The sequence below is a fragment of the Rhynchophorus ferrugineus genome, unplaced genomic scaffold (genome assembly GCF_030347505.1).
Source record: "Rhynchophorus ferrugineus isolate W39M unplaced genomic scaffold, kcgeb_rfMv2 rfM4, whole genome shotgun sequence".
NCBI classification, from domain to species: Eukaryota; Metazoa; Arthropoda; class Insecta; order Coleoptera; family Curculionidae; genus Rhynchophorus; species Rhynchophorus ferrugineus.
This window is the reverse complement of record NW_027472583.1, coordinates 49,977,236-50,000,704: the sequence shown is the minus strand read 5'-3', so window position 1 is coordinate 50,000,704 and position 23,469 is coordinate 49,977,236. Positions and strand designations below refer to the sequence as shown.

The 23,469-nt window shown below is 33.1% G+C and overlaps 2 protein-coding genes across 6 annotated transcripts in view; both read left to right on the top strand.

The window, feature by feature from the left end:
- The first annotated feature begins 401 nt into the window (after positions 1-401).
- Positions 402-12,745, top strand: LOC143196491 (NPC intracellular cholesterol transporter 1 homolog 1b). 2 transcript variants are annotated; one of them, XM_076404204.1, is made up of 24 exons: positions 402-544; positions 2,623-2,856; positions 2,946-3,137; positions 3,342-3,492; positions 3,549-3,675; positions 5,308-5,506; positions 5,569-5,655; positions 5,710-5,927; positions 5,985-6,086; positions 6,146-6,339; positions 6,394-6,570; positions 6,625-6,826; positions 6,882-7,075; positions 9,984-10,087; positions 10,159-10,286; positions 10,345-10,454; positions 10,519-10,657; positions 10,802-10,965; positions 11,028-11,283; positions 11,335-11,516; positions 11,652-11,883; positions 11,945-12,058; positions 12,112-12,274; positions 12,326-12,745. In XM_076404204.1, the coding sequence occupies exons 1-24, from the start codon at positions 541-543 to the stop codon at positions 12,352-12,354; spliced, it is 3,702 nt and encodes a 1,233-aa protein (XP_076260319.1). In that variant the 5' UTR covers positions 402-540; the 3' UTR covers positions 12,355-12,745. The 2 variants fall into 2 exon arrangements, with proteins under 2 accessions (XP_076260319.1, XP_076260320.1); XM_076404205.1 differs by lacking the exons at positions 402-544; positions 2,623-2,856; positions 2,946-3,137; positions 3,342-3,492; positions 3,549-3,675 and adding an exon at positions 4,522-4,676.
- The window catches only part of Fak (protein tyrosine kinase 2 Fak), a 97,103-nt gene continuing 86,137 nt past the window's right edge, over positions 12,504-23,469 (top strand). For 3 of the 4 annotated variants that reach the window (XM_076404203.1, XM_076404198.1, XM_076404197.1), the window contains exon 1: positions 12,504-12,690. Coding sequence is in view for 1 of the 4 variants with exons in the window: in XM_076404196.1 (XP_076260311.1) it covers positions 14,748-14,791 (44 nt within the window). In the remaining 3 variants the exon portion in view is untranslated. Of the gene's footprint in view, positions 12,691-14,635; positions 14,792-23,469 lie in introns of those variants that run through there. The other variant, XM_076404196.1, reaches the window with a different exon arrangement.

The following is a 23,469-nucleotide window of genomic DNA, read 5'->3' as shown; positions in this document are numbered from 1 at the left end:
TCATGAACACCTGTGATTTATTAACAATTATTGATTAAGAGACAAGTTTCAGATAATCATGCTGATACAAATCAATAGGAATACAATGTTGCTTTGTATTATAATAGCATATTTTATTTGTATTATATATTTATATATGTACATATATATATATATATATATATATATATGTATATATATGTACATATATATATATATATTATGTTAGTGAGAAATGTGCTTTTACTTATATTAAAATTGTTTGTGTTTCTAAACACCCTATAGAATATTTTAAATGAAATGATAAGATTTCAATAAGAACAGATACTCTAGACAAGATATTTGATACGATGTTTGGGTTAATGAAATTTGGTCTTATCAAATAAATAGCTTATCATTTCGTGTCCGAAATCGTAACAAGCAATTGTTTTATGAACACCTGCACGTCTTGAGCAGACATGTTTAAAAGCGGAGGACAGAAATTATATTTGTGATAATTTTAAAGAGCATCAATAACTTACAAGGGTTATATGTATCATCAATCCAAAAGCGGTTAGAAACATGGGTAAGGTTCATATATATGTTTTATAAGATATTACAAATATTTCGTTGATTTGATTATGTGAAAAATAGATTTTCAAAAATTTGTGTTATAATTTTTTGACAATTGATATTTAACACAATTAGGTTAATTTACAAGTAACATAGAATGAGGAAATATATTGTATGACAAGCAAATTGTCAATTATGCTATATATGTTATTTCTTGGTTTAAACATTTTTTTTTCATTGTTTTAGTAAATCTAAATGAAATACTAATTATTAAGAGAGCTTCTTTTATAAATAATGTTAAAACGTGAAGTTGTATTGTAGTTGCATAACTACTGATTGTCATTAATCAAAATTAGTTCACAATTAAAAAAGATAATTCGCACTGTTAATAATTGCTTAAGAAAATGTAGTTTAATACGTGTATTTTTGTCTCAACCTCTTAAATTTTTAGTGAAATGTAAATATTAAATAATTCACATAGTAGTGAAAATCAACGAATTATTAAAGAACTTGTTTCATGTGCAGTGTCGTACCTCATGCTGATAATATTTTACCATAAAATAGCATATACTACATCCACAGCATTTTTTTGCAAGTATTTACCATTAAATTTGTATAAAATATTGCAGTGTTGGGCCTAATTGACATTTTACAATATATAATCGTTTTATATAACCAAATGATAATTCAAATTAGCACTACGCTTTCAAGAAGACACTTTTATATATATAGGTAATAATCTGAAACATATGTCATATTCGTCAATTCTTCTTTTTCAATTTTTTTTCTTTTTTGTTGCATTGACATGTTTAAATAATCCAAATATTTTTCAATCCAAGTATTTATATATATTCAACACAAAAATGTATAACTTAACAAATCTTATCTTCATTTTTCCTTCACTTTTCACGTTTTTCTGCCAAATTTCTTTCACATTTATTCACAAAATTGAAATAAAATGTAAATAAACTAATTACTAGTTTAATTTAGAATTTGAGTAATGTATAGAGTGAATTATTTGTTAGTTTTTGATTAATTGAATTTCTAAATGATTGATTTCTTCAGGAGAGTTAACATAATTTTGCTGCTAAACTTATTTTGCACATATATTGGAGATATTTATCAAACATTTTTCATTTTACTTAGTAAAACTAACATATAATATATGTATCAACATCAGGCGCGACGTTGCCAATTCAAATAACATATATTTCAAAAATAAATGAAAAACAAAAGATTTTAGAACAACGGATGTCGTTGTTTGTTAATCAATATTTGCCATTTTGCATTAACAATAGTTCGATAAAATAGCCAACGCACGTCATCAAAATTTATAATACAACGTTTTCGCACAGAATTTAAGTTTTCCTTTATTTTGACTTAGGCAACAGAATACCAATGTAAATAAAGTAATGAAACAACCGGCTTGGTTGGCACAGTGGCGACAGAATGGTCAACCTACTGTTGCGAGTCGCGAGTGTGTATCCTCCTGGGGCTTGGTCGTAAATGTTTGTTTGTGATTGTTTGATATTTGTGATTTTCCTAGGCAAGAGTGTAAAATCCAATAAGGAAAATGATCCCATTCACGCCAGTAACTAGGCTGCGTAACACCGGATGTCTTCTGGGATGATTTCTAAGTTGGTCACTCGCCAGTTGTTTGATAATGAAACATAAATAACGTTATAAAATATAATTTATTTTAACATTATAGTACATCTAATGCATTGTTATTGAAGAATTACAGATTATTAAACAATCACAATAATTTTTATGTTAGAGGAGTTTTATTATATTTACATTAACATGTGACAACGGTCTCGACCAATACAAATACCAAATCAATTTTGTGACGATCAAATTTTATTGACCGGTTCGGTTACATATTGGAACTAATCAGACCTCAGTCTCTCTCTTTTTAACTAAAGCAATACTAATTAGTAAAATGAGAAAGAAAAATACTCCGAGTTTAAAAGGGATTTTAGGTTTTTATGAACTGAACTTGGCAATACGTTTGATGACGCGCATTTGCTGTTTTATTGGAAGGATTACATATAAAGGTGGTGAATTAATAATAAGATTACTTTTTTTCAGATTACTGGAACATTCTTCTTTTTTTATGCATAATAGGAATATGCAACGCTGATAACCGCCCTGAACCAAAATGTAGTCTTTTGCATGTCTGTAACATTGACGACAAAGGTCATGGGCAAAATTGTGTTGAAGAAACCGCACCGATGCCTTTTGATAATACCACTGAGGACGCGGAGAGTACTAGATTAAAGCTGAAACAGTATTGTCCATTTTTCTTTGAAGGGGATTCTACAGGTCAGACGTTATGATGTATATTTGGTATCATCATTAGGATTTTTAAATTTGAACGAAATTTAATAATAAAATATATTTAATTTTTATAGTTCCCGTGGATTTGTGTTGTGACAATGAACAAATTGAATTTATGACTGATGGATTTTCAAATACTGCACCGTTTGCGAGATGTCCTACATGCGTAAAAAACATTCAAAAGTTTTTCTGTCTGGTGTCTTGTTCTCCTTATCAGAAATATTTAATTAAATCTTTCACTACAAAAACCAACAATGAGGGTAAAAGTACGTATCAAGTACTACTGGATTTTTGAAACCAAATCTGCAATAATTAATTTAAATACAATTTTCAAGATAAAACGCTACGTATTTAACATCTTTTCGTGGTCCTATTTTTTTTCAATAAAGTTAATTTTATGTTATTTCCTAAATTATTAAAGATGTTTTTAATGAATACGAAAGATCTTTAAAAAAAGTGAACTGTTTTAGCTTACGCGGATACGGCAACAGTAATAGCACCAAAAAATGTGATTGATGACGTTTACGATTCCTGTAGAGACGTATCATTACCAAGTACCGGAGAACCGGTATTACAAAGCGCCTGTGGAAACTACGGCGCCATTTGGTGCAATTCTCTACGGTGGGTTGTGCTAAATTTAATGCGAATATAGGATTGCTAATTTGTATTGCTTTCAGATGGTTCCTGTATATGAACGATCCCGATCAAAATCCGTTCGCGCCGTTTAAAGTATATTTTGACACGAATCCAACAACTTACACACCATTTGATGAGTTCAATGTTCTAAACTGCAGTGAGGCTTATGTATGTAAAATGTTCGGTGTGATTGAATTTACTTAGTCTATCCAATAAAACAGCCAATGCACGTCATCATAATTTATGACGTTAGCACGTCGCAATGTTGCCGCATTAATTTAAAATTTTGTTTTATAACGTCTGCCGGTTTGTAAACTTTCGGTATTATCACTAATGTTTTGAAGAATTTTGTACACATTTGACAACAGGGTCGATGCACCAACACAAATCGAATTATACCGACTGATTCACTTACATGTTCCAACGCATCAAAATGTATTCTGTCTCTTTTTGACTAGGATAAATGCGAAGGAAAAATCTGCTCCGAGTTTAAAACAAATTTTATATTTTTATGAATTGCATTTGGTAATATATTCACTGTCACCTATGACGTGCATTGGCTGTTCTATTGAAAGGACTATAGAGTATCTCCGATAAAACGTGTATTAACATGCCATCAAAATTTATAATGCAACGATGCCGCACCAAATTTAAGTTTTCTTATTTAAGGCTCTTATAAAATAACGATACAAAAATAACTAATAAATAATATTATATTTACATTGACATATAACAGTACCAACAGAAATCGAATTTTATAAACCGATTTGGTTACATATTCGAACGCATCATTCTGCCTCTTTTTAATTAAAGTCATGCCGATTAGTAAAATATTAGTAATTAGTTAGTAAACTAAATTTGGCAATACGTTCGACGGTGTTGATGACGTGCATTGGCTGTTTTATTGGAAGGGCATTATGTGTTTGTATATACATTTTGACAGTGTATAACCTTATATGCAAAATTAAGTTCACTTTGACATTAAATAATGATTCTAACCTATAAAAGGGTCATTTAATGACAGTGCCAATGTTAGATAATTTAATTTATACAAATATAATTTCCAGAATGTTAGTTGAATAAAAAGTAATTTCAGTTATTGCCCATGAATGGCTTTAACTATGGCGCGTGTTAAGGATGTCAGTCCATGGAACATACTGGATATAATGGTAGCGTCATTCGTTGACTATTAAAATGATTGACTTTCTAAAATAGAGTTTCCAAACGTCATTTTTTGCAAAAGTCGTTTTATATTTATGGTAAATATATAATGACTAAATGATACTTGGATACCATATAAATTAATGATCAGTAATTTAGTGCGTTGAGAGAAACATTGTTGAAATCTAAATGAGAAGTAGATCTTGTATAACAATGTGTGAGGAAGATAGAGAAATCCGAAGGAGCTTCACAAACGGTTGCAATGCTCGTTTTGACACCAAGGACAGTTAAAACACTAAATATGGGTGAGATTGAAAGCGAATTATTCATTTATGAGCTGCTCGAACTGGCAAATAATTAATTCAACAACAATTGATCACAAGGAAAGGTAAATGCTATCTTCCAACACGAAATTGGCCTGAAAATTTTATGCATCCACCATATAGCTCGGTTCTTGCCTCGTCTAATCGCCCTTTGATTTTCGCCTATATATTTTACAAGTTCTACAGAGACGGAATTGATTTTACCAGAAAAGTGGTAAAAGGTCATCATTAAAATTTGCACATATTCCGCCGATTAGTGTTTAAAATTTACTTTAATAAATTCGCTTGCTTTCTTCAATCAAACTATTATGTTTAGGAAGGTTCTTCGGCTTGTAGCTGTTCAGATTGCCCAGTCAATTGCCCTGCAAATACGTTTGATGAAATTGACGAGCCTTATTATATCTTCGAAAATATTAACACTACTTCATTTTGTCTAGCGATGGTGCTTCTATTTACAGCTACCTTGATGTGTATGTTATTGTTTTTAATTAGAAAAACGAACTTCTTGATGAAATGTAAGTTTACCGGGCATTATTGTATAAGATGTATAGTATAAGTTAGTTTTATTCAAATTTAGGTCAGTCAGGGCCTGAAGCCAAGAAGAAATTGTTTGGAGAAAAAATCCATAAACAATTATATGACTTATTTTATGTTTTAGGAAAAAGTTAGTAATAGTATAACTTTAATGTCATTTGATATTAATCGATTTAAATTGTAGCGATTTCTTCGCGACCTATCACCGTATTGGTCGTGAGCGCTATTATAATGGGAATCTGCTCTGTTGGTTGCATATACCTCCAAATTACTACAGACCCGATCGAGCTCTGGGCCTCCCCCTCAAGTCAGAGTCGCAAGGAGAAAGATTATTTCGATCAGTACTTTACACCATTTTATAGGACCAATCAAGTGTTCATCAAGACTTCTCATCTGAGCTCGGTAAGATTGTTTATTCGTTATGGTGATCAGGCTGAGAATAGATAGGGTTATTTCTAGTTTTCTTTTAACTCTACTTATGGAGGTAATATTTTACTTGGACCAGCGTTTCACAGTGAATTCCTACTTGAGGTGTTCAATCTCCAGAAAAAAATAGAAAATGTGAGTTTTTTATGGCCAAAAAAGTTTAATTTGAAACTTTATTTTATAAACTGTTCTAGATCACAGTAGAAGTTAATGGTAAAACCATTGGATTGAAAGATATATGTTACACTCCGTTGAGAAATCCGTTTTATGGTGAAAGAACTTTGGAACAATGTACTGTGATGTCACTATTGGGATACTTTGCTAATGACATCGACCAATATAATGAAAATATTCATAGTAGCACAGAAAAAATAATTGGGTGTTTGCAGTAAGCCAAGCCAGCGTTTATTTTAAACAAGTAAACCAACATTAATTTTTACAGGGCTCCATCCGGTCTCAATTGTTTAGCTCCGTACGGTGGTCCAATTTTACCGGGAGTTGCAATGGGTGGAGCCACACAGGAAGACTATCTGGATGCCATAGGAGTTACGTTAACTTTCATTGTCGAGAATAAGCTTGACACGTCTGAATTAGAAGCCACATATAGTTGGGAGAAAGCGTAAGATACACTGATTCAAAATAATCACAATATGCTTTGAAAACCAATTCTTAGTTTTATCGAATTCATGGAAAAATGGGATGAGAAAGAACGTCCAAGTAACATGCGAGTGGCTTTCTCCGCTGAGAGATCCATACAGGATGAGATCGAAAGGTTATCAGAGTCAGAAGTAATGACTGTGGTCATAAGCTATGTGGTGATGTTCATTTACATAGCTGTGGCCTTAGGTCGAATAGTTAACATCAAACAATTGATGGTAATGGTGACGTAGTGATTGTGAATGAATCATATGGTATTACTTATTTTTTCAGTTGGAAACTAAAATGATGCTTGGAGTGGGTGGAGTGTTCATTGTGGGATTCTCAGTCACTTCGGCCATAGGACTTTGTTCCTATTTCGGTATCAAAACGACTATGTTAACAATTGAAGTTATACCGTTCTTGGTGCTTGCTGTTGGAGTAGATAACATATTTATTATCGTCCAAACGCATCAAAGAAAGACAAGGTAAGGCAGAGCAGTATAAGTAAACTATATTTTCATTATCATTTTTAAATTAATTTATTTACTTGTGATGATCGAAATTTACTTCAACAAAACACAAAAGTACAAACAAAACTTAAAACATTCGCAGCCGATCTGGGATCAAATACTTATCCTAGAAGCCGACTACGTTTTTTCTGATTACAACAATAATATATTCCTAATAACGCTTTTAACGGGTGTCCAATCTCGATTGTAATATTTTCTGACAATTTTTTTTTGTCACGCACCAGAGCGTGATCGGCATTGAGGTCAAATTTTCTTGCCGATGGCCGCATAACGCGTGGCGAATTAAAATGGACAGGATAGAGAAATACAATGTTGATTAGAAGATATATTATAAAATAGTATAAGAAAATTATATATATATATATATATATATATATATATATATATATATATATATAATGGGAATGAATCAACTACTAAAATAAGATAAAAAAATATTCAGAAGAAAAACGAGAAAAAATAACTAAGTGAATTTTACTACAAACGAACAAAATATCTATTCAAGTAAATTGAGAAGCCAATAGAAATAAAAGACCATAAGCTGGTATAAATTTTCACTAAAACTCACAAAATAAATAAAATCTCTATTTAGAATCCAAAGAGGTCACTCGACTAATTTTTGCGCAGTCTAAACAGTAACCAGGATATCCAGGACATGCAGTGCATACATAAATAGTGTCTTTTCATTTTTGTAAATAACAATTTTTACATCGCTTTCTTATTTCCAATCCTGCTTTCTTCTCCTCTCGTATTTTCAAAACATGTTTGATGATAACCGCTCTGGAAATAGGTTTGGGCGAAACCTTTAGTAACCTTTCTATGACTGACAAAGGAAAGTCGTAAATTGGAATACGATTGCTTGAATATTTATTGTAAAGTTAGGGCACGTTTCATTTCTATTTTCCACTTTTAGGACGAGAAGGCCCTAAACATATCAATATAGTTTCCCGCCATATGCAATTTTGTAATACATATGAATCAAAAAGGAAAAATCGAAACCAAGCACGTAGATGACTCACCTATAGTCTTCAGATAATGCCGATACAACTGTACGGACACATTGCTAATGACGAACTAAACACAAGGCTTAGAAAGACCACCGCACATATAACACGCGAAAGCGTAATTGGCGTCCCAAGAAAGCTGCACATTACGCGCTAGCGCTTTATTGCCAGCGAACGTGTTAACAGTGAAATTCATCCATTTTTAGAAAGCATTAGGGAACAAAAGTCTCGCGACTATTCTGGCTCTGGATGCTGTTATCCTGCTAGTCTTCAGATCGCTCCTTATAATCCAGAACTTTTGGGAGCGTTCGTTTCTATCGACCTTTTATCCCACATTATTACATTCATAATTTGTCTGAAGCATCATATTTAAAATACTCCAAGCTTACAAGTGTCAAATTATAACAGTTCAATTGAATAGTCCCCGGTCTGATACATAGATGGCGCTACTAGATTAAATCCATATGTTTTTAGTTAGCCCTAACCCTCCAAAAATACGTGTTTAAATTTGACAGCTGTCGGATCATTGGTTTATAAATTATAGCATTTTAAGTGAACAAACTTTTGTTATTGTGAAAAAAAGTGGATAAAAAGGAATTTCGCGTGTTGATAAAATATTGCTTTTTGAAGGGAAAAAATACAGTTGAAGGAAAAAGTTGGCTTGATGCCGAGTTTCTGGACACTACCCCAGGAAAATCAACCATCAAGAATTGGTATGCTAAGTTTAGAGGTGGTGAAATGAGCACCGAAGACGATGAACACAGTGCAAGCTTGAAAAGATTGTTACCGATGAAAACATTTAAAAAATCCACAAAATGATTTTGAATTACCGTAAATTGAAATTTAATGAAATAGCAGATACTCTAAAGATATCAACTGAACGTGTACAACATATCATTCACAAATATTTGGATATGAGAAAGCTCTGTGCAAAGTGGGTGCCGCGCGAGCTCACTTTTGACCAAAAACCACGACGAGTCGATGATTCGGGGCAGTGTTTGAAGATAATCAAGTGTAATAAAACCGAGTTTTTGCGCCGATTTGTGACAATGGATGAAACATGGCTCCATCATTTCACTCCGAAGTCCAAACGACAGTCATCCGAGTGGACTGCACACGATAAACCCGCTCCAAAGCGGGGGAAAACGCAACAGTCTGCAGGCAAGGTTATGGCATCTGTATTATGGGATGCGCATGGAATAATTTTCATTGACTACCTTGAAAAAGGAAGGACCATTAACAGCGACTATTACATAGCGTTAGTGGGCCGTTAGCAGGACGAAATCGCCAAAAAGCGACCGCATTTGAAGAAAAAGAAAGTGCTGCTTCACCAAGACAATGCACCGGGTCACAAATCATTGAACTGGGCTTCGAATTACTTCCTTATCCACCGTATTCTCCAGATCTGGCCTGCAGCGACTATTTCCTGCCCTCAGATCTCAAGAATGCTTGCTGGGAAGAAATTTTCTTCGAATGAAGAGGTGATCGCCGAAACTGAGGCCTATTTTGAAGCAAAGGACAAATCGTACTACAAAAATGGTATCGAAAAGTTGAAGGTTCGCTATAATCAGTATATCACCTTTGAAGGGAATTATGTTAAATAAAAAAATAATTTTGACAAAAAAATGTGTTTTCTATGGTAGGCCGGGGATTTTTCAATTGACCTGTTAAACAATGCCCAAGTCTCGAAGCCATGCAGAAAAATTTGATCTTGGTCTTGATTCCAACATTTCCCGTCTTTTACAAGCACCATCTGCTTGGTCGACTCGGCGTATTACTTTTTATATCATTGTCCCCAATAACTCATCTCCTCGATCTAACCAGATACCGAGAATAATATTAAAATTATCATCCATTAGAATTCCAGAGAGTACAATTGAAGAAAGCATTGGTGATACTGTAGGAAAGGTAGGACCTAGTATGTTGTTAACAAGTACCTCTGAAATACTCTGCTTTGCTATAGGTAAGTGAAACATTTCAAAAGTTCAACATATATTAATTCATTTTTATTACTATAACAAATTATAACTGTAGGATCCCTTTCTTCGATGCCAGCGGTCCATACATTTGCAGCTTATGCAGCTCTGGCTGTTGCTTTCGACTTCCTCTATCAAATAACAGTATTCATCGCGTTGCTTGCGCTTGACCAAGAGAGGTATGAGGTAAGCGAATACAATGAATATATTCATCGGATAGAAATGTTCATTGCAAATGTTTTAGAGTAATAGAGCAGATATATTTTTCTGTATCAGGATAAAGACAGAAAAGAGTATTAAACCACCTTTAATACATACATTCTGGAAAGAGATGTTTACACCATTCATAATGAAGTAAACTCATCACCATAAAAAATATTAAAACGTTACTTCAAATATTTCATTTTTCAATTTCCAGACTGCCGATTCGTATAACTATCATGATAATTTTTCTTGCTAGTACCTGTTTATGCATAATGATTGTGCCATCAGTGGAATTAGGTTTAGATCAAGAACTATCCATGCCTAGGGACAGTTATGTCCTGACATATTTTCAGGTAATGTAATTTATTTCATTTCTTTGCGGTAAATAATAAAACACATTGACAACAAACACATAATTTGGATAAGAAAGTGTTGATAGTCAATTATGTACAAAATATATAATATAAATTACCATTCAAATAACGGTCTACTTGTAGTATCTCAAAGTGATGTTAGGCATAGGGGCCCCCGTATTTTGGGTTATAAAAGGTGACATCAATTACTCCAACAGTAATATTAGCAATACACTATGTGGTGGTGTAGGGTGTTTGAAAAATTCCCTATCAACCCAGCTTTATTTAGCTGCCAAATCTTCAAACGTGTAAATATATAGCAGCATGTATAGTTGGGAACTAAGACTGATCTAGTGCTTTTCTATTATAGGACATATATATCTACACAAGCCAACTCGTGGATCGACGACTTCAATGACTGGTCTGATACAGATGGTTGCTGTAAATATTTCAATTCTAACTCATCTTTCTGCCCACACACTTATTCTAATAGTCTCTGTTCATCATGTGCTTATGCAACTCTAAATATATCCAGGACAGACTACTTCAACAAATATTTGCCATATTTTTTAGGAGACAATCCAGATTTTACATGTGCAAAAGGAGGGCATGCTTCTTATTATGAAGTAAAAGAATTAACACAGTATTTTATAGATAATAACATATGCTTCTTTAAGGGTATGTCATATATTACAAATGATGAAGGGCTAGTTACAGTAGAAGCATCCAGAGTCATGTCTTACCATACTGTACTAAAAACATCGAAAGATTATATTGAAGCACTTAAGTATGCTAGATATATTGCAAAAAAACTGACTGAAGCTCTTAATTTAGAAGGAGTTGAAATATTTCCATATAGGTAAGATATATGAGGTGTTTATTTTAATAAAAATGTTTTAAATTTCATTTATTGAGTTAAACTTACTCACTCACTTCAATATTTAATAATAAATTTAGTAGCTGCACTATGAAATAACATATTATATATTTTCAGTGTGTTCTATGTGTATTATGAGCAATACTTAACAATTTGGACTGATTTATTTGAAAATTTAGGTTACTCCCTCTTAATTGTCTTCGTAGTATCCTTACTTTTAACAGGCTTCAGTTTTTTCTCAGCTACAGTTATTTTAGTAACTGTGACAATGATTATCTTACATATGTTGGGATTGATGTATATATGGAACATTACATTAAATGCTATATCACTAGTAAATCTCATTATGGTATGTATTTAACAACTACCTAAATTAATTTGTTATATTTATTGGATAATTGTGTTTTTAGAGTGTAGGTATAGCTGTTGAATTTTGTGGACATTTTGTCCATTCCTTTGAACGATCAGAAGAAATCGGATCATTAGATAGAGCTAAAGATGCTTTGGCAAATACTGGAAGCTCTGTAAATTATTATTTATTTTATTAGGTGAAACATATAACCAGTTTATGTTTCAGATATTATCAGGAATAACTCTTACGAAATTTTCTGGTATAATAGTGCTGGCGTTTTCTAGATCGCAGGTTTTCGAAATATTTTACTTTAGAATGTACTTAGGCATCGTTCTAATCGGAGCAGTACATGGATTAATATTTTTGCCAGCATTTCTAAGTTTCATAGGTAACAATAACTTGTACTACTTGAACACTCTAATGCCTTTTATTTTCTTAGGTTATGTTAAATACCCAACCAAAGACTGAGGAGTGATGATCTTCTGATAAAATCCATTAATTATATTTATATATGATGTACATAATTAATAAGAATTTTCTGCAATATTTATGTAAAACTAACCTTAATTATAATTAGTATCATAAACGAATCTATATTATCGCCCGATGAAAAAGAAGAAGAACTGCTAAGTTAAGAATTTATTTAACAGCGTCAAGTGTCAGTTTGTGTGGGATCTTGAACGGTTTTTAAGGTTCTTTTTTTATTTTAAAACATTTATTTTTAAATAAAATACTGTTATAGTGACTAGTATAGAGTGCGTAACAATGTATCGGTGTTCCTTCTTTGGATATTCTTATTTTGATGTAAGTACCATTTGTTTTCCGGTGATATTATTTGGAAATATACCTGGAAGGTTTTTGGGTTTGTTTTTATTTGCATATATTTGTTAGTGTTAGATATTTGTAATTTAAACGAAAAGCGGCATAATCATATCGTTAATAATATTATTAATGCATGTATTTTTATACATTAAATAAATAATATAAACTGTGACATCTGTTTATTTTATATTTATTTTTATATAGGAAATTTTAATTGGGTTAGTATATAGTATGGGTAAAAGTGTTTATCTTTTCGGTACGAATTAACCTTTTAATTATAGACCAATGTAATAGATCAATGTAGACTAAATAAATTGACGGTTAGTGATTTTTGACAATTATTTTCACTGATGCCTATGTAGCAGTTTATGAATTATTATGAACTGTTTACATGTGTACTTCTGAAAATTATATACAATTTGCATAACAATTATAATACCGTTGTCATAAATGACGTGTAATGTCTATTGTTTTTTTGGAAAAAGGAATTTATAATTGTATGTGGTAAATAAATGATAGAAAATAAACAACGCTTCATTATAGCTACTAGGGCAATTGAATGACTAATCAATTATCTCTTATTTAGGAGAATAGTTTATTTTAAGCAACATACGAAATATACAAAATAACAATTAATAATCATTAGATAAACTAGTTTGAGGCAATCTATTTTTATTTCATGTTGACTTGTGGAGCCATATATATATTCCATTTAGCACATTCTATATTTAAATAACTAACGTCAGGTAATAACTATACCTCCATATTCTTTTATTCCTCAGGAATTATAGAAAATCCTTAAGATCGAAAAGTTTCGCGGTTATAAACAGACAAACCTGTTGAGTGTGTTTGTGTGTGTGGTGTATTAATATATGTTTTATCAAAATGCATATTAAAACCTTTTCACATATAATAATCTCTTTAGTCTTAAATATGTTTACTTTTTAATTACCGGTATATTTTTACCTATTATCTGAAGGCGAAGTAAAATTTGATACTGCTTGTATGTTTATATTGTTTGGTAGCTTAACAATTAACATACTATTAGGTAAAATATCCAGTAAGGTCTGTCGAAGGATTTATTGATTGAGATATTGATTTACTAACATAACATGAGCTTCAGCAAATGATATTAAATGAATAGGATATTAAATAATATTTATCTACTGTTATTAAAATATGTTATTGGTTCAATAAATATTTGGTACTAAATTAGATAAAGAAAAATAGGCATTTTAATTAATTTTATAAATAGCACTGAACTTATTTTATCATAGGACATAATGATATATTTGTTTCTATAGTATTTAATGTATTGTCAATTAATTAATAAATGTTTATGTTTAAATATTAATAGATAATATGATACCTATATTTAAAATCTATTCATTCATAATATTGATATTGAATTTGTTTATATGTTAAATATTTTTTGCGGTTTTAATATTCAAAATGTTATGAATAATTGTATACTACTATTTGATGTTAAACATATGTTATAAATGATGCTGAACCAGTGATGATAGCAAGTCACATCTGTATTTTAGTTCAATATTAAGTTAGTTTAGTATTAGGTATTGTTAGTGTCAGCAAGAACATTTTTTTATCAATTATATTTCCTATGGTTAATATTGCTCAGTACCATATGGGTGTAATTTGGCGAGACCTCGAACTAGACAAGGGATAACGATAAAAAACAACCCCTTTACGTTTTAAGGGTGGTAACGTGTAACGATTAGGGTGCAATGATGGTGTACGCACGCGCACCGTTCCTCCGAAGGTTTTGATCCGTCCGTTTTGCAGCGGGCGACGCTTTCCGCACGGAATCGACTTGAAATCGTTTGTGTGTTCGAGTCCGTATGATCATGGCGACCGTTCCCAGATCGTTCATCGCGAACGGGTCGTGTTAAAAGCACGCCACCCGGACAAAACATGATCGAAAAGATTCCGGCGACGAATCGCATGTTTTGGCATTTCTGGCGCCTTCGTCCCACGATTTCCGGTCCGAACCATCGAAGCTCCAGATCCAGAAAGTGCCCATGTATCGCAAACCGGTTTACAGGATCTTTCAATACCTGGAAACGTAAGTTGCTGTTGTGCTGTGTTGTGTGGTGGGTTATGGATTGAAGTGGGCCTTGGTCAGTGGCCGACAGTAAAATAATAAGAACACCGAGTCTGCTGCGTTTTTTGTTCTCGTGGACATGGAATTTTTCCAGGAAGCGATTCCTACCATGTTTTTATTTTTATATTTTGCTTAAATTTTGTGACAAAAATTGTTAAAAGTGCACTCAAAACATTTCCCATTACTTTCTACTATTGTTTTCCACCTTTTTAGAAACTTAGCCATAACCTGTCGGTTTTAAGGACATTTACAAGGTGATCATTATTTATATTTCACATCAGAGTGAGACATCTAAGGAATTACGTAGAAAAATACTCGTTTATATGTTACTAAATTTTGTAATATGCAATGGCATCTAATATCTAGGCAATTATTTTACATTTGTCGGCAGAGAAAGTTAATTTCAAAATAACGGGTCTATTTTTCTAGTAGGTATGAAGCTGGATTACCAGAATATTTTAAAACTGCAACACTCAGCTGTGTTCTTTGACCTCTCCACGTTCATTATTGAAAAGTCTCTCTCAGTGTTACTTTCAGCTTGATACCAGTTAGTGATTATTTTGTAATGGTGTGGCAAATAAGCGAAAACTCATAGAACAATTGTGTTCTTTGGCTGCTGCTTAGAAATTCTTATGCTATTAGTAAATCAACCCTTTTTTGACTTCAAACATAGATGCTTTTCTCGAATTTGCCCATTCCAAGACTTTAACTAAGACTTTTCTTAACTTGTTAGTTTCTTGCGATTTTGCTAGTAGTTTGTAGATCATTCTCTGTCATGTTACAATTTATCTTGGAGGCGAATAGTTTCGTTTGTTTAACACAGCTCCATGACAAGTACTTGCTTCTTGGTGCATCACATTTAATCATAGTTCAATGTAAGATTTTATTAATCTTCAAAAATATATTTTCAAAGGCTTTAACATTTTTTAATATTATTGCTCAGATATTATATTTGAATACTGTAGATTTATAAATTTTAATTTGTTCTTATATTAGGTATGTTTAGTACTCAATTTACTAATTTATTTTTTGCTGTACTCACTTCAACACGCAAGCAAGACCAGCACGGGATAAATATATCAATATTTATACGTAGTTTGGGTCGTTTCAATCTTCTGACTTCCTGCGTGTTGTCCAGTAGCTGTATTACTTCCACTTTGCTGTGATTTAGTAACATTGGTTCCTTAGTTAACTTTAGTAGTTTTAATGCGAAATCTTGGATAATTTCGTAAATGGATTTAATTTCGAGCTCATCGTAGAGTTTCCTCGTGTTTTCCCATGTTGTAGTGTTGCCCCATGTCTTAGTGCAACCCTATATCTGCATTCCATAACTTCAAATAGGCTTTATAATTAATTGCTGCTCTAACGTTATGTTATGTAAAAAATGAATACATTTTCACAGTGATCAAATCAATTGCCTTGTGAATTTTGTGATTCCGTAAAGGCTACAATTTCTAATTGGTTTTTATTCGATCTATTTGCGAAAACAATACATTTTAGTCTCACTGAGGACGTTGAGACTGATAGTTCAAAAGCGTTCCATATGTTAATTATGCTACTGTATTGCCGGTCTGGTGCCTAGTTGAAGAATGACAGATGGTGAATTTTGTCTGGAGAACAAAGAAACCTCGATGGTGAACCAATTTAGGTTTGGCATTTTCAGTCAATCTTTGCGATTTTCTTCTAAAGAAACATGTGGAAACAAACAAACATTTTTGGTGAACTAATTCTTTAAGTTATCAATGATTTGGTCATATGTAAATTTCTGTATGTATTTTACAACGTGAACTATACGTTACTAAGCCGGCTCTTTTCGGTTGGAGTTTCTTTTGTTTCTTTTCGTTCTGTTAAATTAATCATGGTCTAATCATTGCCCATTGCATAATAATTTTTTATCATATCAATAATTTTTAATTACCTAATAATGACCAATAATGGAGTTCGAGCACAAGTTTTTGAGGAATTGTTGAAAAGATGTCGCCTTATGTGTTTTTTGTCAGAACAAGCTATAAAGTGTTAACATGTTGCTCTTTCAAATTTTTAATATTAATATTAAATTGGCCGAACCAAAATATTGTAGTTGTTTTGCAAAATCTAAAGTGATTTTTGTTAACTACAAAAGCAAGCTCGAACGTATTATTACTTGTTCTTTACTAAAAAAAAAACTATATAAAAAACAGTGAAAATGTTTGAGACTTATTCTGATGTAAAATCATTATAAAAAGTACTGAATAGCTCTAGTTTTAAAGATACTAGTTTTTTAAAATAATTATTGATATAATATTACTTATTATTAAAACTAAGTACCCCTTGGTGCTTACTTAGTCTCTAATAAAATGAAATAAAGGTTAGTAGAACTTTTCAGTGTTTTTACAGTTTAGTGCATTCGACTACATAAACAAGTGTCATTCAATAGTTGCAGCTTTTCAGTGTTTATGTGGGAGTGGAGTCTTTCCTTATATATTGTTGCAAATCACATAATTTCCTCTATGATAGTTGGAACTTGGGTTTCGGTATAAGTAACTCTTCCTGTAGTGTCCGGGTGCATCTACAATACGTTTTCGCACTTTTTAGATTTTGAAATACTTGTATTATGTTGATATTATTTCTTGCAGAACATTGCCATAACTGAGTCTAAATGTTCGTCTTGTCGGTCGGAATATGTGGATGTCGACGCGGTCGTTTATCGGAACACTCACTACTATTTTGTGGAAAGAATTAGTACGGAAACAGAAAACACTGGTTGAATAAAAACTTGCTTATTTCGATCTTATAATACATGTGATCAACGGGAGAATATTAAGATATTAGGTTAGGTAAAGGAAGTACGGAAGCGCTACGGAAGTTACAAGGGGTAGAGAAAGAGAGAGAGAGAGAGGCGTCGTCATGATGGTTTTTTATCGCCGGGAACCGTATGGTACCAATCCATCAGCATTGTCAACCTTTGAATTTAATGTATATGTAGTAGTGGTGGCCTAAAGGGTTGTAGCGGTCGCTACATCACTCCCCTCCTAGTGGAGCTGCCGTGGAACGTACCATGTGGTGCAGGTTTCTGAGCACACCCGAAATCACGCAATCAAATCGCCCAGAGACTACTTATGAGATGGAGATCCAACCTTAATCAGGAGTTTTATGGGATCAGACCGAAGGAGGACGTCGTTCGTCTTGAGGCGTTCCGATTTGTTTTATGGTACCTATAAGTGTGGAGCCTTACGTGTCCCGTTTCGTGATGCAAGGGTGTTCATGCGTTGATGTTATATATGATGGGCTTCTTCGGTCTTCGTCCATCGCGTTACTCTCGTGGGACAACGTCGACTATGTGATGTTGATGGGTTCCTCACGCTATCCTTCCATGAACGTATCGAGCACCTGTCGAGGGGCTATGTTAAGAGATAAACCAGTTAGCCACTGCGATTAAGTCGGGGTCACCAATTGTAGGAATGTTTGCCTTGTCGGTCGGAATGTGTGGCTGTCGACGCGACCGTTCACTCTATCGGCACTCACTAATATTTTTATGGAAGGAATTCGCACGAGAACAGAAAATACTGGTTAGAATAAAATCTTGTTGATTTCGATCTTAAATAATACATTTGGTCAACGGGAGAATGGACAGGGTATTAGGTTGGGTAAAGGAATTAGGGAAGTGGTACTGTTACAAAGGGTAGAGAAAGAGAGAGAGAGAGGCGTCGTCGCGATGATCTATTATAACCGGGAACCGTATGGTACCAAACCATCAGCATTGTCAATTTTCGAATGTAATGTAGATGTAATAGTGGTGGCCTAAAGGGTTGTAGCGGTCGCTATATGAGTTTCGGAGGTCTGTATAGATTTTAGTATCTGCTTGTGTAGCAGAAACTTATTATGTACGAATAATTTAGATCTTGTTTTAAATAGCCAATACATTTTTTGTATTTTAGTTTGAATTATTTTCTTTTTTACCCAGAGATACATGTGACGTTTTATATATCCTATATTCTACATTTTCAGATTATTGCAAATTTGTTTTCCTATATTCAGATATATGTAAACTATTAAATACTGTTTATAACTGGTGATACTGTTGTTTGAACGGCGATTTTTATAGTATTTTTTGGTGTAATTGGTGCAATATATATTGTTTAGAATATTCAATATTGTAAAGAGATATTACATATATATGCATAATTTTGAGGTGAAATTAAATTTTCCTAGTGCTCAATTTGATGCCTTCTTTGTATAGAATTAGTTCTAGTAGAATTTTAGCAGATATTTGTTATAGAATTTAGAGATTTTATTATAGAATTAGTTTAGTATTTTGATACGAATTTACGTAAGACGACCAGGATAAGTCCTAGGCGTCACATATATGTTGCAAGTCATGTTGAGCATGTTACGAGCTGATGGCTAATGGATAAAAGAATCTTCAGTGAATTTTGAGGTGCATTTTTTAAGAAGGATCTACAAACGGGATTGGTAATAAAGCAAAGCAATAATGATATATCTAAATCTTCACTGTGCTATTCGTCTAGTTCTACATTCAGATAGTTTCTACTCAATACCAACACTATGAGTTGGAAGAAGATATCAAAGTTACTATCCGGAACAAAAACAGCAGAACGCATAAATCGATAGCATCTTCTGCAGAATTATGCTAAGATCTCTTCTAGAAATAGGTTTAACAATATATAATGTAAATGTCATTAAAAACATTACGGAATAAACAAACTCTTAATAAGACTTTGACTTATTGAGTGAAGAGCAGTGTAATGGATTTTCTTTCCATTATTTAAGATTATTTTTACAGTATGCACATTTTTGTGGAATCTGAATGTTCAGGTAGTATACTGAAATCTCTAGTTATCATTGCTTGTGATAAGCAGAAGATAATGGGTTTTCGAAGATTGTTTTGATGTTGAGACTTCTTATTTAATTCGTCAATAATTTTATCAAATTACGAGGTATATCTTTACACGTTGCATTAGTAAATATTTGTTTCTTTTATCATTTTTTATGAGCTCTGTAAGTGATAGTATTGATAAGTTCTAACATGGTTTTGAATATGATTGGGACTACAAATAAATAACCGTTGTTTAGGAAAAGAAGTAATAGTACTGGTACTATTAAAGAAACAAGTAGACTTATTTGTATATACAATAATTTAGGGTCTCATGGATGTTTGTATAAAAAATATTAATTTATAATAAAAAATATAATAAAAACATTAAATCATTACTAGAATTGATTTTAAAAGGAAGTTCTGTGTTTCAATCTTAATTTTTTTAAATATATTAAGTTTAGTTTTCAAAGTTTTAGTTTGGTTTCCCTTAACTTTAGTTTTTTTAGTGGTCTTACTTAACCCACTTTTAGATTGCAATTACTGTTAATTAATCTTGCTAGATATAACTGGAATATTCGTATAAGTTTGACATTTAATGTCTTGATGCGTTATAATGTTATTGAGTTGGATATCATACATCTACAAAGGATTCATAATTTGCTATTGTGAAATAAAGTGAAAAAAAAACATTTCTTCTTTGTTAAGTCCTTTTTTTAGTTTAACATTCTTTTTTTATTATTTGTTTATTTAGTTTTGAATTATGTCTATGCACGATGTTTGTTCAAATATCGAATTTTTGGATAGAAAGATCTTTCTTTCAAAGTACCTTTTTCGAGCGTTCCTCCTTTAGGGTAAATGATGTGGCTCGATTAATGGAGGTAAAACGAAATGAAAGGGTGGTGTTTACATTATGTGACCGTTATTTATTGAAGTAATATAAAAGTACAAATGATTAAACGGATGGCAGCGGTGTTACCTGGCGACGAGGCTTGGACAGTCGATGGTGACACGTCCAAACCAAACGAAGGTCGGTTACTGAATGATGGGAAATACCCTTCAATAACGTCCCAGATAAACGTCTCGGGGTTGCCAGCTATTCGTTATCGGGTTCTAGTTGGCGCTGCTGGCACCCCGCCCGTGTTCAACACCTGGGATTATATTTCTGGGTATTTTGTAGACCGTTATTCCACGATGTAAAATTCGACATGCCTCAAGGTCGCTACAGTTTGATTAAGATTTCGGTGTAAACAATCGTTTTCTTTTGTAGCGAATTGAGGCATGTCGAATTTTACATCGTAGAATAACGGTCTACAAAATACCCAGAAATATAATCCCAGATGTTGAACACGGGCGGGGTGCCAATTGGAACCCGACACCGAATAGCTGGCGGCAACCCCGAGACGTTTATCTGGGATATTATTGAAGGGTATTTCGGTGATTCAGTGCTCAACCCTCGTTTGGTTTAGACGTGCCACCATCGACTGCCCAAGCCTCGTCTTCAGGTAACTCCGCTGCCATTCGTTTTATTTATTTGTATTTTCACATTTTTTATTTTGCCAATAAATAACGGTCACATCATGTAAACACCACTGTTTCATTTCGATTTACCTCCATTCACCGAGCCACATCATTTTACCCTACACTTTCTTCGTTTTTTTTAAATTAGCTTATCGTTTCCAAATTTTAGAAGGGTAGTGTATGTTGTATTGTATGTAGTATTGCAGATGGCTTGATAATTAATGCGGAAATGACTAAAGCATTAACAGCTGTCAGATCTATTGCTATCGTAAATCTCAACGAGCTACAGTTAGAGTTCGCGCAAAAGTTCAGGCAAATGAGGCTTTTAGAGGCTAAATAAGGATCTTTCTAGATAAATACATAGTTGTTAAGTTACTGTAAAGTGAGACTGTTCTTGCTGTACTGTTCTTGTAAGTTCTTGGGAGTTATGTCCAGAGGATGACGAATTTGTTATCGAAGGCACTTGATGATTGGAAGAATGTGGTAGGAATCAAGATTAATCATCGCTTACATTATTTCCCTTAAGCGACCGGGTTTATGTATAGGGAACCCCAAAAGAACCCTACGATCCGGACTGTCTGCCTCCTAATTTAGGATTGTTTATGTGGCTCGGTGAATGGAGGTAAAACGCATTGAAACATGGTGTGACCGTTATTTATTGACGATTTAAAAATGTAGAAATAACAATTGATAAAAGGGGATCGGAACTGGGCATACCTGATGACTAGGCTTGGGCAGTTGATGGTGGCACGTCCGAACTGAACGATAGTCAGACACTGAGTGAATGAAAGTACCCTTCAATAATCTCCCAGATAAACGTCTCGGAGTTGCCAGATATTCGATATCGTGTATTAGTTGGCGCTGCTAGCACCCCGCTCCTGCGGATTATATTTCCTGGGCATTTTGTAGACGGTTATTCCACGATGTAAAATTCGATATATCTCAAGGTCGCTAAGCTACAGTCAAGCATGCGAGAGACTTTCTCATTTACATCACTGGTCGGATTATTGCAAATGAATATCTCGACATCCACAGTGATTGAGTTATGAATAACATATTGAACAGAATACTGCCATATTCCGAGATGAGATTAAGATCATAATACACACAGCCAAAGCCAAATGATTCAGTTTTGGGTTGAGGAGCGTCAAAATATCATCAAACATCTTCCCTGGTCAGCACAATTGCCAAACTTCAACATATTTAACCGTTATGGAGAGTTTTGGATTAGGGAGTGAGTAGTAGATTTTCATTTTCAGGATTATTGAGACAATTGTCCGATCACTGGACCATTTAGAGACTCTACGGATCTATTCCACGAGGAGTTGGAGCTGTTTTCAGAGGAAACAGTGGCCCCAGTAATGGCCAGTTATTAGTAAATATTGTGTTGATATTATTTTGTCCATCCCTGTATATATATTTTATAGTAACAGAATGCCACATTTGTTCGGCCACATCTTGTAAAATAATTGAAAGGCCCCCCCCCCCCCACGTGTTATATCTACCAGTCAAAAAAGTCATAAAATATCTAACACGTTGACTGCCAACTACAAGTTATCTCGCCCTGTGTTTATTTGCCATTTGTGCACCTACGACTAAACTCGAAATATCTCAGTACTGATATCGGTAGGTGGCTTCTGGAAAAACGACAAAAATTAATACTGGCTTACATGAAGGGAAGATGTAATAAAAAACGAACAAAAAAATATAATTATAAAAATTAGTTAAAATTCAAAAAATTAAAATAATATTAAATAAAACACATTTTTTATGATAACTATGTATTAGAATTAGTTATTTTATCCCAAATTTATTAAAATTGTGGCATTCAATGTGTTAATGTACTGTAATAAAACAAAAAATATTTTATCTAAGCCCTTGTTAAATTGAAACTACAGTGTAAACAACGAGAGTGAACGGAAATTTGATATTGTTTTGGTTTTAAAATCAATTCCCTAGTCACATCGTTAGGCTTCTTGTAAATATAATTATCTGACACAGCAATGAAAAGGTTTCTATATACGCTTGCGTGTCAACAATCATCGATTGTCTATCGATACTACAAGCTGCTATCGAGTTTAGATTGCTGCAAGGAACGCGTTATTTGTTTTTTTTTATTATGCCTCTGTCGGTTTTATCAACAACACATTATTTTATGTCCTAGCAGGAACTGCCATTTAGTGGATCGATACTGTGGATATTGCTTGTGTTCTACACGCTTTCGTTATTACCAAAACAGATAAGAATATATTACTGTGATTGTGAATTAATTTCGTTTCATTTGTAATAGACGTTGTGACTTAAG

Excerpts from the sequence above, each read along its gene's own strand:
- LOC143196491 (XM_076404204.1), top strand. Across the intron at positions 6,571-6,624 it reads ACATATAGTTGGGAGAAAGC|TTTTATCGAATTCATGGAAA; the intron begins GTAAGATACACT and ends ACCAATTCTTAG. Across the intron at positions 10,088-10,158 it reads AATACTCTGCTTTGCTATAG|GATCCCTTTCTTCGATGCCA; the intron begins GTAAGTGAAACA and ends TTATAACTGTAG.